This window comes from Scleropages formosus, chromosome 6 (genome assembly GCF_900964775.1).
Source record: "Scleropages formosus chromosome 6, fSclFor1.1, whole genome shotgun sequence".
In the NCBI taxonomy this organism is placed as follows: Eukaryota; Metazoa; Chordata; class Actinopteri; order Osteoglossiformes; family Osteoglossidae; genus Scleropages; species Scleropages formosus.
The window spans coordinates 16027630-16044320 of record NC_041811.1 but is presented as its reverse complement, the minus strand read 5'-3'; the positions used below and the strand labels follow the sequence as shown (position 1 = coordinate 16044320).

Genomic DNA, 16691 nt, shown 5'->3' with positions numbered 1-16691 from the left:
TGCTAGAGTTATAAGCGCCGACCCTTAAAATATTTGCTGCAGTCTCCTGAGGAACATGCCTGTAATATTTGTGGTTACGCGGCTGATTATAGCTGTTGATGCTAAAAAAAAAAAATTCCTCGACTGTCCGGTTCTCAATGGCAGGCGGCGGTAGAAGCAGCCCCGAGAAAAAAAGGCACTAAATTACAAAAAAAAAAAAAAAAAAAGAAAGTGTCGAGTCTTGTTTTCAACGGCTTGGAGGAGGCAGTCCGTTAATTTTCTAAGCAATCAAAAATTTCTTGTGGACTAATGTGCAGCAAGTTGACGTGCATCAGGAAGGAATAAACATAGTTTGAGTGGAAATGCAGCTGCGGCAGGACGCGATGTGGCCGGTGAGAGCCGATGGAACGCAAAAGCAGCAACGTGACTTCGCACTGATCTCCTCTGCTGTATGGCGTGAGTCACTTCGTATCCTTCTTGCTCATGTAACAGCCATATGTGATGTTAATGAGCATTTCCCTGTCTCTCCCTCTCTCTCTCCAGGGCAATCTGGTGGCAATCAAGCACGTAAACAAAAAGAGGATAGAGCTGACAAGACAAGTGCTGTTTGAACTGAAGCACGTGAGTCTTTGCCGGCGTGGTGCATGTGGGGTTTTTTGGCGCGCCGGTGTTCAGGAGGTCTGGGCGGCGCCAGCGCGTGCCTTCGAGACGGGTTGCCGCAGGAGCTGTGAGAAGACGAGACAGGCGGCTGTCCGAATTCCTTAAAGAGCATACGTTGCAGTAATAATTTTTTGCTTTACATCATAACTTTTCCATCGTAGCTTGTGCTTGCACTGGGTCCAGAAACCTATGACTGGTTTGCTAGATTTTTTTACTTCCAGTTCAAGCACGTGAGACTTATGGTGCAAAAGCAAAAATTATGATAACTTATGTTCTGGAAAGAATGCAGAGATTAGTAATACACACACACACAGTGTCTGAAACCACTTGTCCCATGGGGGGGTTGGGGGAGCCAGAGCCTAACCCGGCAACTCAGGCTGTAAGGCTAGAGGGGGAGGGGACGCACCGAGGACAGGACGCCAGTCCATCGCAAGGCACCCCAAGCGGGACTCGAACCCCAGACCCACCGGAGAGCAGGACCCAGTCAAACCCACTGCGCCACCATGCCCCCTTGAGATTAGTAATACTAATAGAGAAATATGTATAAAGCGCAGTCTGCATTACAGTTATTAATTGGACAATTGGCTGCAGCCATGGAAATTTTCGTTGTTAAGGGTGCTTAGTAATGGTGCGGATATGCAGAACTGCAGGTAATGACAAACAGAAATATTGTCACAGACAAAGGGAATGATTACTATTGTGGATTAAGTGCGGAGTGCTTGAAGGGATGTCGCAAACATGAAAGACACAAAAACAGGAAATTCACATATTACTAGAAGGCATCAAGACAGTAGAGGTCAAGTGGTCAGGAAAGTGGGAAATCACCGGCAGAGATGTTGAACTCTTTGCTGGTTTCCTTCTGAAGTCCTCCCAGATGTTCTCATTCAAAGCTGATGCACGAGGAGGCAGTTAAGTGTGCAGTGGAGGGGGACTTTTGCTGTTGTCAGGCGCCAAAGCCTCGAGAAGATCATCACAGTTATATAGGGGGAGCAGGTACTGTAACAGAGACATTACCTTATGCATGTAGTATCCAGCTCCTTCTGTAGTACCCTTCATCAAGGCATTTACCCTAAATTGCTGCAGTAAAAGTCACCCAACTGTATAAAAGGGTAAATCATTGTAAGTAGCTGAGTATACAAACCCAGCACTATAAGAATATAGTCCCTTTACAACTGTTTGTGTAGCTGGTGTCCAGCCCCTCCAGCAGAGTGATGGGTCAGTGAGAGATGCATAGTTCTGGGTGCTGCTCTACACGTTAGACAGACATCGGGGAACTAGCTGGCTGGGGCTCTCAGGGCCCGAGGTCCTGGCAGAACGTCAGGCCAAATTTCACGATAAGGCCGTGGAGATGGACAGATAGGGGATACTTAACTGCCTTCCCAGCTCCCAGATGCTTGATGGAAAAAGCACAGACAGCAGGGTTTTCAGCATTGTGCTGCGACTACCAAAGCCTGCACTCTTGTCTCAGAGAGCGAACGAGGGGGATGTAGGGGTCTTCAACTTCTATAAGGTTTCTCTGCTGCTCATGAACTCCTCTTTAGTCTTTACTCATACCTCTTCGGTTCCCGATTTTACATAACTGTACAGCTCTGATGATATCGGAGAGCTTTACGTATTCCACAGTTTACAGCTGGAGAGAAATGATTGAAACATCCCGTTGTATTGGCAACAGTAGAAAAAAGGCGAATAAGTTAACAAGGCTTAAAAGGGAAGGTGAGATCCAGGTTATGGGTAAATTATGTTTGCAAGCTTGTGAACATCTGCTGTGAGTGCGCAGTTGTTCCTGTTGTTATGTATTTTGTGCAGTTCCTTAGAAGCAAATCTGTGAAATCCTGAGTCATTGCATTCTGTCTTCCGCTGATAGGGCTGAAAGGAAACTTATCAGAATTAGTCACTTACACTGGCATTTCTCTGGTAGCGGGCAAAATACGTGGCAAAAATACTTTGTTACATTTCAAAAGTGGTAGGTGTATCATTTTTCCTTTCAAAATGTTAGATTCATGTGCAATTTTTGGCATAGCAAAACGGAAAATGTTCGTTTTCTGGATTTTCTCGTTTTGCAAACATGGGAATTTTGAAAGTATAAGTAAACTGATACAGACTACAGACTACCTAATAAGCAGTCTCCCCTCACCTTACAAAGGGAAAGCATTCCTGAAAAACCCTGAGTAAGCTCAATTCTCATAACTTGAATTCATTCATTTTCATTAGTTTCAATGGTAGAAATCGGTATACCAAATTCGGTTCCCATTTATCTAAAGTATCACCAAATACCATATAAATGGACTTACAGTAGTTACTTCAATAGTTAACATTAGTTATAACACAAGATGAGAAAGCAAGACAAGGTATCCCTTCATCACTTACTCAACGATAATGTATGACAGTCCACCTGTTCTCGTGAAGCTCTTTCATACCTGTTATGCGCCATACACTTAACAAACACTCACAAACATGCCTACTACAGATGATTCTCAGTGTTCATGTATTAATTCAACCTTTAATGCAAAAAACAAAAGAAAACAGAATAGTAAACACAAAAGAAATCAATGAAAACAGACTCATTGACACTCATTGAACAAATTGACATTGTTTGGATAGTCCAACGTGAAAATAGCTAACAAGGGGTGGTCTCGGTTAAGAATGCACCATGAACCTAACTATACCTGTATAAGAAAACCACATGCCGTGCTGGTTTCTGTGCTGCAGCAGGTAGTGCCGGTCTCTCGCAGTCTCGGGCTATGTACGAAAGTGTCTGCTAAATGAATAAGTGTAAATGTCTTGTGCCGCTCAGCTGTGGGGAGGCAAGCAAAATTCAAGTTCAGAAGTCGAAAGTGCGAATAAATGCCTCGCAAGGCGAAGCAGGAAGCACGAAATAAAACTCCACGTAGAGTGGAATTCTCGTAACTCGAACGGGTGTATCTTGGGGTATGGTGGCGTTTATGTATAAACGTTAATTACTTTGGTCTTTTTCATGGCCATAGGAGTTGACACTGATTTATATTTTAGTTCTTTGCTAATTTCTAGCAACAAAATGGTCCCACTGTGAATGCTGTGAATCTCTCTTTTCAGGAGAATAAATAGAATGAATAGACTAAATTTCTGCTGCATTGGACACGTGTGCATTAGAACCATTCCAAATGGCACCTTGAACTAATATCCATACAGGCATTAGCTAGCTGGCGTTTAAGAGCCAAAGCATGACTAATTTTGTCAGAGAATAATATCTGAACATAAACAAAAAGTTTGATAGCATTCTTTGCCATTACAGCTGCTTCGATTTTTATAAACATTCAGCCATCATTTTCAACGAGAGCAGCCAGTCGTGTCCTTCTCGTTCAGTATTCTCTTAGAAAACTGTGATTTTATACATTGTTTGGCTTGTAATGTGGCAAAGACTTTCACAGAGTGGTAGGCAGGTGATTGTTATCCAGCCTCTGCAGAATAACATGCGCTCCTTCAAAACAGACACTTCAAATCACAGCCTTTATATGTTCTTGCTCATTCCCACAGCTCAGAATCAGCTGGTTTGTCCACACTTTGTGGTGGATAGTCTGCAGAATGCCACCTTGTAGTTTATTCTTATTTAATATTATTTCCCAGATTTGACACACACACACACACTGGCTGAAACCACTTGTCCTTATGAACTGGAGCCTCACCTGGCAACACAGCGGGTAGGGCTGGAGGGGGAGGGGACACACCCAGGATGGGATGCCAGTCCATTGTAAGACACCCCAAGCGGGACTCAAACCCCAGACCCACCACTGAGCGAGATGCAGCCAAACCCGCTACAGCACCATGCGTCCTCCAAGCTTAGCAATAGATTATGTATCTATGGGGCAGCTGGTAGCATAGTGGTTAGAGCTGCTGCCTTTGCACCCAAAGGGCACAGGTTTCAATCTGACCTCTGGCTGTAGTACCCTTGAGCAAGATACCTACCCCAAATTGCTCTAGTAAAAGTACCCAGCTGTATAAATGGGTTAACAGAATAACATTGTAAGTCGTCTTGGAGGAAAGCATTAGCTGAATGAATAAATGTAAATATATACATCTGACTGCAAAAATCACTTTCATGTTTTATTTGTACATTTTTACATCTATTTTTAATGCTCAAAGGCATTTATGCTTTTTCATTTCTATATGTTTTAGAATGTAACATTTATAGTGATTTCATTCTCACTTATTGCACTAGTATTAAGCTGACCCACCTTTTTGCTGTTTTCAGATGAGGGACGTTCAGTTCAACCATCTGACAAGGTTCATAGGCGCTTGCATTGACCCTCCCAACATCTGCATTGTGACAGAGTACTGTCCCAGAGGCAGTCTTCAGGTAGGGATGAATGTCAACTTCGTATTTTCAGTATGCTTTTTTGTAAATAATCTTTTAAGATGTCTTATGTGTGCTTTGCTTTATAATAATAATAATAATAATAATAATGATAACAATGATAATAGTAATAATAACAATGATAGTAATAATAATAATGTACTAGTAGTTTACATTTTGCTGAACCAAGGAGCATAACTGTATGGTTTCATCTGTGAGAAAAAAGCCTTTAGACGTTTTAATAAAAGCTCCCGCCAGTTCTCTTTTTTCAGCACAATGTTACTTTAATCCTTCCATTTCTAAGAATCACCAAAAGCGAAGCGGAACCTTTTAACCAGGGTTCAATAAACATGGCTTAATGGATGCCGTCAAAAAGGAAAGCACTTCACACACATCACTGAAAAAGAATAATTACAAATGTGATAAATTCATGTTAGACTGCATTATGCCTGGCTAAAGGTCTACTGTGTTGGTTTAAGGTCCTTGTTTTTATTTGTACAGAAATTGTGCTTGGTAGCTTAATCATTTTCCTGTTAATTTTATTTGAAAAGAATTACTTTACGGCTGACATGCTAAGGCTATTAAAACACCATCGCTTATTCTATGTTATACTGTTAAGTGACAAAAAGAAATTCAAAAATGTGATGAAGTTTTTAGTTATCTTTTTAATTATTAGATTATAATACTAGCTAGCATATGGCGGAATTGAAAAGTGCATATAAAGTACAATTGGGATTTATACAGTACAGAACTTTTTCACTGTTAGGAAATGTCAGACAGTTTACTGATTTCAAAAACATTATTTGAAGAACTGTTAAGATTTAACTTTACTGTAAAAATCGCAAAAAACTGTTGTAGCCAATTTATTATTTCCAGACGCAGGGCCGCAACAGCTTCTCCTTCTTGTTCTTGAAGTTTACTGCTGATCACATTGGAGTCCCTTATGGAGGCAGCTGGTAGCGTAGTGGTTCGAGCTACTGCCTCTAGATCCAAAGGTTGCTTGTTTGATCTCCACCTTGGGCTGTAGTTCCCTTGAGCAAGATACTTACCCTGAATTGCTCCGGTGAAGTTACCTAGCTGGGTAAATAATTGTAAGTTGCTTTAGAGAAAAATGTCAGCTAAATCATTGTGTTTTTTTGATATCGGCTCAGTTAGAGTTTCCTGTGAATGTGCATTTGGCGTCATACCAGGATAAATGTGTGTTGCAAAAGTAATTTTGAAAATGATCAATGACAACTATATATGTTGTAAGTGGTGGAAGCTTTGCAGTTATACCATACTGTGTACAAAAATGCAGTGCAGCATTTATAATAATCATTCAATATTTTTCTGTTTCAAGGACATTCTTGAGAATGACAGCATTAACCTCGACTGGATGTTTCGGTATTCACTAATCAACGATATAGTCAAGGTATCTATCTGTCTGTCTATCTATCTGTCTGTCTGTCTGTCACTTTGCCCATATAAACAGCTTGTAGATTTTACTGAACTTGCAACAACAGTTTCATTGGTAATTTAACAGCCGATATTTAGTCACAGCTCATCGCCACAATAACATCCATGGTATTACTGTTAACAGAGCAGCAAAGTTATTTCACTCACACTTTGACAAAAACATTGACTGTCTAGTTTTATTCCAGACGTAATCAAGAATTGTGTGCACGTGTTCAATGATTTCAACAGAATAATTAGTCTCTCATGACTTTCAATAACTTTTCATTTGAATATTGTTTTTTTTGGAATTGCCACAGCAATACTGTTCTTCCACACTCATTTTAATTACAAAATTTTTCCTTTTTTTTGTAATCTTTTGTTTTTATTGGAGGTCATACATAAATGTGTCATTTTACAGTATAGAAAGTTTGCTTTTGTTAAAGGAGAATAAGCGTTCTGCATATTTGCAAAACACACAGAATATTTATTGCTTCTACTAAATATTAATCAATTTTGATGTCAACTTTCACAGAAGTGAAATAAAATCCAGTATCTTAAAAAGAACATTTCCTCTGTAAAGCAAGTTTTATATGTATTGTAATTGTCCAACTGTTTTGATGTATTTAAACTTTGGACAAACGTGTAACACAATCTGCTTTATGTTTACCAGGGAATGAATTATCTGCACAACAGCTATATTGGCTCTCATGGCAATCTGAAGTCATCCAACTGTGTAGTGGACAGCCGATTTGTGTTGAAAATCACTGATTACGGTTTGGCCAGTTTTCGGTCGTCGTGCGAAAACGAGGATTCGCATGCACTCTACGCAAGTAGGTTTCATTTAAATAATGTCCTTGTCAGCTAAACACCTTATACATTTAGTGTTGAATAGAGGCCTAGCATATTACTAAATTTTTTTTAAAAAATAATTCTTCCAGAAAAACTGTGGACTGCTCCAGAGCTGCTGATATATGACAGACCCCCCCCACAGGGCACGCAAAAGGGGGATGTTTACAGTTTTGGCATTATACTGCAGGAGATTGCCCTAAGGAATGGGCCTTTTTACGTGGCGGGCATGGACTTGAGTCCTAAAGGTAACAGTGCCTGTTGTTCTGCTGCACCACATCCAGTCCAGAATGTCCAAAAATAGCCCATTTTTTTTACACTCATAATTTTAATTACTAAGGTAAAAAAAATCTAATTATATATTAACTAGTATTGGTAATTACTAAATAATTTGTCGTTAATAATCATTTTCTGTCAGTTTGGTGGGAAGCTAAATGCATAAAGGTAAATCTAAATGTAAAAAAAGGAAGCATATAAATAAAAACAATTCTTGATCTCAGTATGGTGTTCTTCCCTGCAGAGTGTGATCAAAGCCTTGTATAGTGAACTATATCAGCCTCTCGATAGCTGCTCATTGCTCTCTAGAATCACTGATACTATTCTGTATGTTATTATTATATGTTAATACATTTATTAAAGAGATCATGCATCTATTATTGCATTTTGTGCCAAAGGCAAGACAGAGATACAATACTCTCTATACCTTGAAGATACACGCTGGTAGATTTCAAGTATTAACTCACATTTTTTAAAAACTACTCCTTACGGTTAGGAGCATTAGTGTCTTACTTGTATTCACTGTGGGAGTGGTGTTTTCTGATCGCCACTGTAAAAATGGCATGATAAAATAAAGCTGTAACAAAGAGTGGGGCCGTGGACCAGGGGCCGCAATGTGAAACACGCAGGAGTGAGAGTTTTCAACATCCGTCCCGGTGGCTCGTTGCAGAGATCGTGCAGAAGGTGCGCAATGGCCAGCGACCCTACTTCCGGCCCACCACCGACACCAGCTGCCACTGCGAGGAGCTGGCTGTGCTCATGGAGAGCTGCTGGGCCGAGGACCCCGCGGAGCGACCTGATTTCAGCCACATCAAAATATACATCATGAAGCTCAACAAGTGAGTTTCTTCGAAACGGCCCTCCCCCCAGAGGAGGCTGCCACTGCCTCAAATGAAAACAAGCTTGATGCCATGTCTAGTGGTGGTACATGGTGCAAAAGGAATACCAAGTACAGTTTTGGGGTTGAAATATATGTAGCAGTAAAAGAACCGCATACTTATTACATGATTTTAAAAAATGGAAAACTACAGTAGAACGATGCACATACACATCCTAAGAAATAATAATCATGGAAGGATGAGCTGCACCCTCGTATCAAACTTGCACATTCATGGACTTGCAGTCAATTTTATTGGTAAAAAGGTAAAAGTACACAAAGTGATATTAAGCAACATTACAGTGGCATTGTTATAGTGATAGTGATAATATCTAGTAACATTACTGTTACATTACATTAACATAATTATGGAGACCGTCTTAAAAAGGAGTCACAAATCTCTATTGCCATCTTTATAGTAAATAAAAAAAATTGACATTGCTTTGTTGCATTAAAAGGTATGTGTCATTTTCTGCATGGCGCTTCAATTTACCTAAATAACATCGCTATGTTCCTATTTGTCCTTTTGCAACGTAAGCGGTGTATGATGTGGTGAAAGTTATAGTGGTCCTTTTATTCTTCATCACCGGGTTGTGAGTTGGGCATGATGTGGTGAGCAAGGAATATCCTCATGACTTATGGAATAGCATTTACTTTTCTAAGAAACAAAAACAGAAAAATAAACAGAAACAATAATAATACAAAATGCTATAAATGATACGAGAGCATTCAATATGCCTTTCGACATGGCGTGTTTGTATTTCGCCCAATTTATTTTTGTAGAGTGCACTACTCAAATTTGCCCGCAAGCAAAAAATGCTAATGCAGAGAAAACATGCAACGAGTAACAACAACAGTGGTACACAGTTAAAAACAAACCGGTGGGAAAAATCAGGAGGCAACACAGGAGAATGTGCTAAGGATGGCGCAGGGCATAAAAACCTCTGGGGGCCAAGATCTACTCCTCTGAGCCATAAAAACATTATACAATGTTAGTAATCTCTTATCATGACACACTATGTATCTCAGAAGTCTTGCGCTATTAAGGACAATTACAGCACATATATGGTTGAATGGAAAATATACCATATAATTCAATAATCCTCTGTGATTGCATGCTCAAATCTGATTAACCTGCTGTTTTTCAGGGAGGGAAGCACCAGCATTCTCAATAATCTCCTGTCCAGAATGGAGCAGTATGCCAATAACTTGGAGAACTTGGTGGAAGAGCGCACGCAAGCGTACCTCGAAGAGAAGAGAAAAGCAGAGAATCTGCTTTACCAGATCTTGCCGCAGTAAGGATTTGTGAAACGTGTACCTTCCGATACACGTATTGGGCGTTTGCATCTGCGTGCATGGTGTGGCACAGAATTGTGGACAATGGTAGGGAATTGTAGTTCAGTTTGCCTTGGCTCAGGTCCCAGTAGAGGTAATGCTGTTGTACCTTTGAATGAGGTGCTTGATTTGTGATCTAGAACATTATACAGCAGTAAAAACTGCTAAAACTCTGAAATCCTTTGGAATAAATACACAGAACTATAACCTCCGAAGACCATTAATTTTTATTCACTGTAGAGGACATATATTTTTATATTTGTCTCCCAAACTCTACATGCTACAGCGTGAGAGTCCTAGTGCATCTTATATAGGACATTGTATGTTTTTAAATGTACCAGTGATTGTAGGTGGGGCAACTTCCTAGAGATTCTAGAAATATATCGAAAAAAATTTTTTTCTTTTTTTCCCTCAGGAAAGCATGCCTATAGTGCTAAAAATAAAGATTTATTGAGACCCTTTAGTGAATGATATGCTAAAGGAGAGCTCGAGTGGACAGTGACGGGCCTGCACTGTCATTAGTAATTGTACGGTGGAAAAGCCTAATAGCATGTTTCAGGACCGCTGTGCAGTGGAAGCTGAGAAGGCTTGAGCACCATCTACTTAACTTATCGGCTTGCTCTTGACTTCCATTAATTTATTTTTCTGTCTCCTTCTTAAATTTTCTTTTAATTTTACCCATGCATAGTTATTGCCATATCATTCAGAAGAAATGCATACAGTATATGTTTAATGTAGTTACTTAAGCTGATCATATTGGTTGCCAGTATCTGTCAGTGAAATGCTGGTGAAATTGAAGGACTGAAGATTTTATTAAAAATGTTAACTTGCATTATCATTTTTGCAACAGACAGTACATTTATGCTGGAGTCCGTTGCTCTGAAAACCGCATCTGATTTTAACGTCTTGATTGTCCCTTTTGTCTCCATGTGCTTTGCACAGTTCAGTGGCAGAACAGCTGAAAAGAGGAGAAACCGTTCAGGCAGAAGCTTTTGATAGTGTCACTATTTATTTCAGTGACATTGTTGGCTTCACTTCTTTGTCAGCTGAAAGCACACCGTTACAGGTATGTTTGGAAAATATTATATATTATAAATGATTAACATTAATCTTACTTGAGTTGCCTAGAGTATTGGGTTTGTGAAAGCTACTTACGTATGTATACCCATTTATACAGCAGGGTTTTGTTACTGCAGCAACTCAGGGTAAGTGCCCTGGTCATGGGTTCTATAGCTGGAGGATGATTTGAACCCTGGACCTTGAGTTCATAAGGCACCTGCTGTTAACAGCTGCTGCATGGAATTTATAACTGACATCTATATAATATATAACTAATTTTTAAATTTGATATGTTGGAATTCATGCTTGTTTTCAGCTCTGCTTTTTAACAGACTTAAAATGATTTGTCTCAAATCTAATTCAGCCTCAGATTATGGTGTGATTTTGTAACCCTGTGTGATTTAATATACTCCAATATAGCAAAATCTAGTCAAAACCGGTGCTGCTGGCAATGAATCTTGTACAAGGATACAAATTTAATTTCTCAAATGTTCTCCTGTAACTCTGTTTCATTCATTTTATCCATAAAATTACAGAGTAAGTTTTATGTTACTAATAGTGCATGAGGGTAGAGATAGGGGAAAGAGGGCTGCCAGTAAGCCAAGACGCCATTTTACGATGTTGATCTTCTAGAAAAATTGCTCCTCACTTCTCCCTTTCTGCAGTACATAGCAACAAAGCAGTACCATAGCAACCATCGAGACCAAGAATGTTTGTTGGTCAAAATATTTCGTGGCGGAATATTTTTTCCTGTACGTAAGCAAATAATGACTTAAAAATGGACAGAACGATATAATTACAGCAATATATATTTAATGCCATTTCGCTTGTTTCGATGTCGATTAACGTTAGCTTTGGTAATCCTTGCTGAGGTGTTTTTCTAGGTTTGCTTTCAAATGGAAAAACAAAAAACGTTTCCGTTTCAGAGTACTCTAAGCAGATTATATGTAAAATCCCGCAAGTAATCAATGAACATGCAAGAAGGAGCAATTCTGACACTGCAGGCATCTTGAGGTTTTTCACTGAAAGACAGAGCTCTTCCTAATCAAATGATGCATTGTTTCATTTCTCATGCCTGATTCTCAGAACACAGACAAATAAGGTTAGATTTGCAATTTTAGCGGCTTATTTTTTTCTACAATGAACTCATTCCCAGATCAGTCTTAGTAATACGCTCAGAGGGAGCCACATTTTTTCCAGACTTCACCTTTCCAGACTGCCAGAATTTGAACAGATATTTAGTGGTGCCACAAAACTGAGATTTTTCTTGCACGCTAATATGCGAAATGTGCTTTTCCTCCTTTTAGGTTGTGAATTTACTGAATGATCTGTACACCTGCTTCGACGCTATCATCGATAACTTTGATGTTTATAAAGTGAGTTACCGCCGCACAGCGCATTCACGTTTTACGCTTTTCACTAGTGCAGCAAAATCAACAAGTGTTCGATGGCGTGATGAAAAAATTTTGCGCGCGTCAGTTATTGAGGCATAACCGATTCGTTTTCCTGTGCGGTATCTCAGTAATCTTTTTAAAATAAATGTTTCAGGTGGAAACAATCGGTGATGCGTACATGGTTGTGTCAGGTCTGCCTGTTCGCAATGGCAAGTTACACACACGAGAAATTGCTGGGATGTCATTAGCCTTACTGGAACAGGTGAAAACCTTCAAGATCCGGCACAGACCCAATGACCAGCTTCGTCTACGAATAGGCATTCATACAGGTACCATTCTTCACATCGTACTCAGTACTTTCACACATAAAGTCAAACCTCTCTGTGTTTCTTTAGCTCCTGTTTTGTTTACTGGCCCAATACAGTATGTCTAAATAGCCCGCTTAAATGCTATATTAAATCTTCCAAAGGTGCTAAGGATGTAATGACTGATTTGGAGTAGACTGATGATGTAGAATGAACTGACAGACAGCTTATCGTTTGCTCAGGACCTGTCTGTGCTGGGGTCGTTGGTTTGAAAATGCCACGGTATTGCTTATTCGGGGACACTGTCAACACAGCATCTCGAATGGAGTCAAATGGAGAAGGTGAGTCAGGGCTTCATCTTACACATCACATGTCTTTTACTCACTTGATGTAAGCAGGTGCTCGAGGTAGGATATCCAAAGAGGGCTGCGACCCCCTAAAGGATGGTCCTGCAATGAAATACCATTCCGCTGGAAAAACGACCGAGTAACTGTAACGGCAAAGTGTAGAATTTAGGTGGCTGGTGGTTTTGAAAACACATGCAAGCTACACTAAAAAAGTTGATCTGCCGTACTCTCTCCTTCACACAAGAAATGCGAAAAAAAGCTGAAGCAGATCGCTGTCATTTTCTTCAGTTTTTCTCCATTAAACTTGTTAGCGCTAGAAAACTTTTCAAAAAGCACTGCAATACATGCTTGTAAAAAATTGCATCGTAACATACTTTTATTAAAAATAATCTTTGATCAACTAAGCAGCTGGAAACAACTAATCAAAGGTCATAAAAGTGTGGAAAATAGTCTTTCGTTCCAAAGAGAACATCGGGTGAACCACTAACAATTAAGTGCAAAAATTTGAAATTTAGCCAAGATAAGCACTCGGATATATTTAACTTTAACATGCTAGGGTGTGTTTTAAACTTGACATATATCATAGTTTTACTTACATGCGGTTTATCCGTCAAAATTCCAGTTGCAGCTTCCCAGCGTTCTGTCTTTCATTAGATGAGGCGTTCATTTTCTGGACGAGAAGCCTCGTTGAATTTTTTGAGATTATATCACTGCCAGAAAAACCAACATCTTTTTCTAATCCGTGACCTTCCATACACGTGCAGTGGCAAATTAAAGGCGCAGTTTCCATTAAAAAATTACTTCAAATGGGAAATTGCTTTTTTTTTTTTTTTTCTCCTCCCCTTTGGTCTTTTTTGAAAAATGTCAAATATTCTGAAGTTTCTCTTTTATCTGGAATGAAAAAGCTCCAGTTACAGTCAGCCACATGTACAGACATCAGTTCATCCATCTTTCCCAAGAGCAGATTGTTGACATATCAAGACTTAATACTCTGGTGAAGGCGGCTCATCGGTAAAAAAAGTCCCACAGTGTATTTTCTGTTAATCCATGGCTGCCCAGTTGTAATGGCTATGGAAAAAGGGAAACATGGTACCGTGTATATACCTTGGCAGACACACTGACATTTTTCTGTGGACTAAGTGCCGTAATCATAGGCTGGTTCAACACACAACAGATGTTGCATGTAACCATGATGGGAAAAATCCATAGCGGTCACCGAAGTGTTTAAAGATGCCCTTAACATTCCAGTTGTATCAATGAGAACAAAATAAGCCTACAGAGATACAAAAAAAACTAAACTGAAGGAAGATTCTGCTTCCTTCTGCTCACATAGGCATCTATGTGTGAGCTGTATGAACAGCAAAGGCAATGAGGTACGTTATGAAAAGACTGGGCAGCATGACATGCATTGAGGTGACTTATCCTATATGCCAGTTTTTCTGATGTATCATGAAAATTATATATAAACAAGTTGAGTTTAAAATCCATCTACAGCTCTTCGTAGTGTTATAGATTTGCTGTAAGTATTAGACCGGGGTCGTGCATTTGGATCAACTAGAGTCCGCTGGTGGGCTCACGCCTGAGTTCGAGCGGGGTTGCGGAGACCCCTCGGTGGGACACTTTTGGACAAAAGGAGAGGTGGAGTTTGAGGTGGAAGTGGGTGGTGCTGGGTTTGCGAAAAACAGCACGTGCGACAGTTACTCTGTTTTTATATATGTACGTGATTGACAGCTGGACATGGCCAGGATTTTGGTTTAATACTTCCCTCCTGAAATTCCATTTTTCACAAAGCTCCAACTCAGACTCCATTTTGCCGCATCTCAGGTCGCAATTTAAATGATTATTCCCTTCACTTATTCACCATCAATAACTGCTTGACCAAGTCAGGGCCATGGTGGTCTGGAGCCCATCCCGGAAGCACGGGGCCCGGGATGTATTTTTCGGCAGCAGTTTGGGTTTGTTTACACTCCAGGTTTTTTCAGATTTGGTACCACGCTCAGGGTATGTGATCAAGTGATGTTTTAAGCAGACAGAAAGCCCGAGGTGAGTCTCCTTGAGCAGCGTGCTCTTCGCTTGCCTGGGCTCCCTCCCAGGCTCAGGCGTTTACGGCGAGCCAGCAGGGTACGAGAGCATTTACTAGCAACTTGTCCGCTGCAATTTCCAGCAGGCCTCCATATCCTTGCCTGTGTTGTTCTGACATTCTCAGTTCCCGCACTGCTCCTGGTGAATGTTCCCAGCACAGGTGTTGAGTTACAGATTCATTTCCTGCTCTTTGCTGATATGCAGCCTGTTCCTGATCCGGAGACCTTAGTCACCGCGGAGAACAAACACATAAATAATCCCGCGTCAGCTCCGTCTTATTTGGCCACTGTGCAGCCTGCACGGTTCTTGTACAGCGAAAGGAGCAGTCCGCTGTAGACTGTCCACTGTGTTGAGCAATATGTGCGATAGTACATTTTGTGCAGTTACACGGTGAACATTTTGAAATCGGATTAAGCTCTAATGCAGTGTGTTACAGCCTGGCTCAGCACCAATGGAAACAGTATGACGCTCAATCCCTGTTTCCGTCACTCCTCTTTGCTTCATTTCAGCCATCGAACTTCTACCTGTTTTAGTGCTTTCTCGTGTGTTCCACAGCCTTGAAGATACACGTCTCCTCAGCCACCAAAGAAGTGCTGGATGAGTTTGGTTATTTTGAACTTCAGCTGCGAGGGGATGTCGAAATGAAGGTGAGAAAATATGCAGAGCAGCGTGAAGACATGGGTTACTACACCTCTAGGTACATCTGAAGTTGCTCGGATAGTGATCGCAGCGTGGAAAAGAGGTGTAGTCTTCCATGGGGAAATTTTCTGTGTTAAACATAAAAATCATTTAAAATTATTATTTTAATGCGCACTCTGTGTTATAGCTTGATATATTGACGTTAGGTCCATAACAAAAAAAAAAAAAAATGACGGTCTGAAGATTAAGGTGGTTATTTCATAAATCTGCTTCAAGAATGATTAGAAGCCAGGTCCAGGAAAGTGATTTTACATTTTCAATGTGGTATTCTCTACTGCTGCCACTGTTCACCAGAAGGTGACTCTGATTGAGCAAATAAGATATTCATGCTAATATATCCACCACGCAGATGATTCCCCCGTGTTACTGAATGGCTCAGTGACCTTTTAAGGAAGGAATGGATTCCAAGTGTTCACTGCTAATAACTCTTTACCAATCAATATGCTCAGTGCCTCTTGATGCATGTATTGATTACTTTTTTTGCAGGGCAAAGGAAAAATGAGGACGTACTGGCTTCTAGGGGAAAAGAAAGACGTCTATGTCATCTGACATCCCTCTTGATGATACAGTACGTACCTTCATTGCTGTGGAGCAGACCACAGAGGCTTCGAGGGCCCAGCCTGCGGTTTTATTTGATCTCAGATAAATCTGGAAGGGCATTTCCTTTGGTAGAGAACAGCAACACATTTAATAAATTATACACTGAAAGAAAGGTTGGCTATTTCAGGTGTGTTTCATACCTGCAGGTCTGCAAAAATGTAAAGTTTTTAATGAAGAACATTCTGTCCCGAGTACTTTCCAGTGATAAAATTTTTATTTTTGTGCTTTCTATATAAGATTTGTATAATGTGTTTGTAAATCAATGATGTTTTAATAATATTTCCATACAGAATACATAGAGGAATGGGTCATGTTATGAAAGTGGGACCCATCGCTATGGGCATTACAATGATGGAGGGTCAACATAATGTCCCATGGTACTACACTACAATACAGGTTAATATATGTATATATGTATAGCCCAGATATTGCTAAATATTTTGTTCAATAAATTGATTGAATTGCAAA

The 16691-nt window shown here is 40.1% G+C and overlaps 1 protein-coding gene across 2 annotated transcripts in view; it reads left to right on the top strand.

Moving 5' to 3' along the window:
• npr2 (natriuretic peptide receptor 2) overlaps positions 1-16691 on the top strand; it is a 44474-nt gene extending 27783 nt beyond the window's left edge. Inside the window, exons 10-22 of one of the 2 annotated variants that reach the window (XM_029252872.1) lie at positions 523-600; positions 4868-4972; positions 6309-6380; positions 7074-7233; positions 7342-7497; positions 8196-8364; positions 9551-9697; positions 10680-10803; positions 12104-12172; positions 12345-12519; positions 12738-12836; positions 15480-15571; positions 16110-16691. In XM_029252872.1, the coding sequence (XP_029108705.1) occupies positions 523-600; positions 4868-4972; positions 6309-6380; positions 7074-7233; positions 7342-7497; positions 8196-8364; positions 9551-9697; positions 10680-10803; positions 12104-12172; positions 12345-12519; positions 12738-12836; positions 15480-15571; positions 16110-16172 (1509 nt within the window). In that variant the 3' untranslated portion in view covers positions 16173-16691. Of the gene's footprint in view, positions 1-522; positions 601-4867; positions 4973-6308; positions 6381-7073; positions 7234-7341; positions 7498-8195; positions 8365-9550; positions 9698-10679; positions 10804-10914; positions 10943-12103; positions 12173-12344; positions 12520-12737; positions 12837-15479; positions 15572-16109 lie in introns of those variants that run through there. The other variant, XM_029252873.1, reaches the window with a different exon arrangement.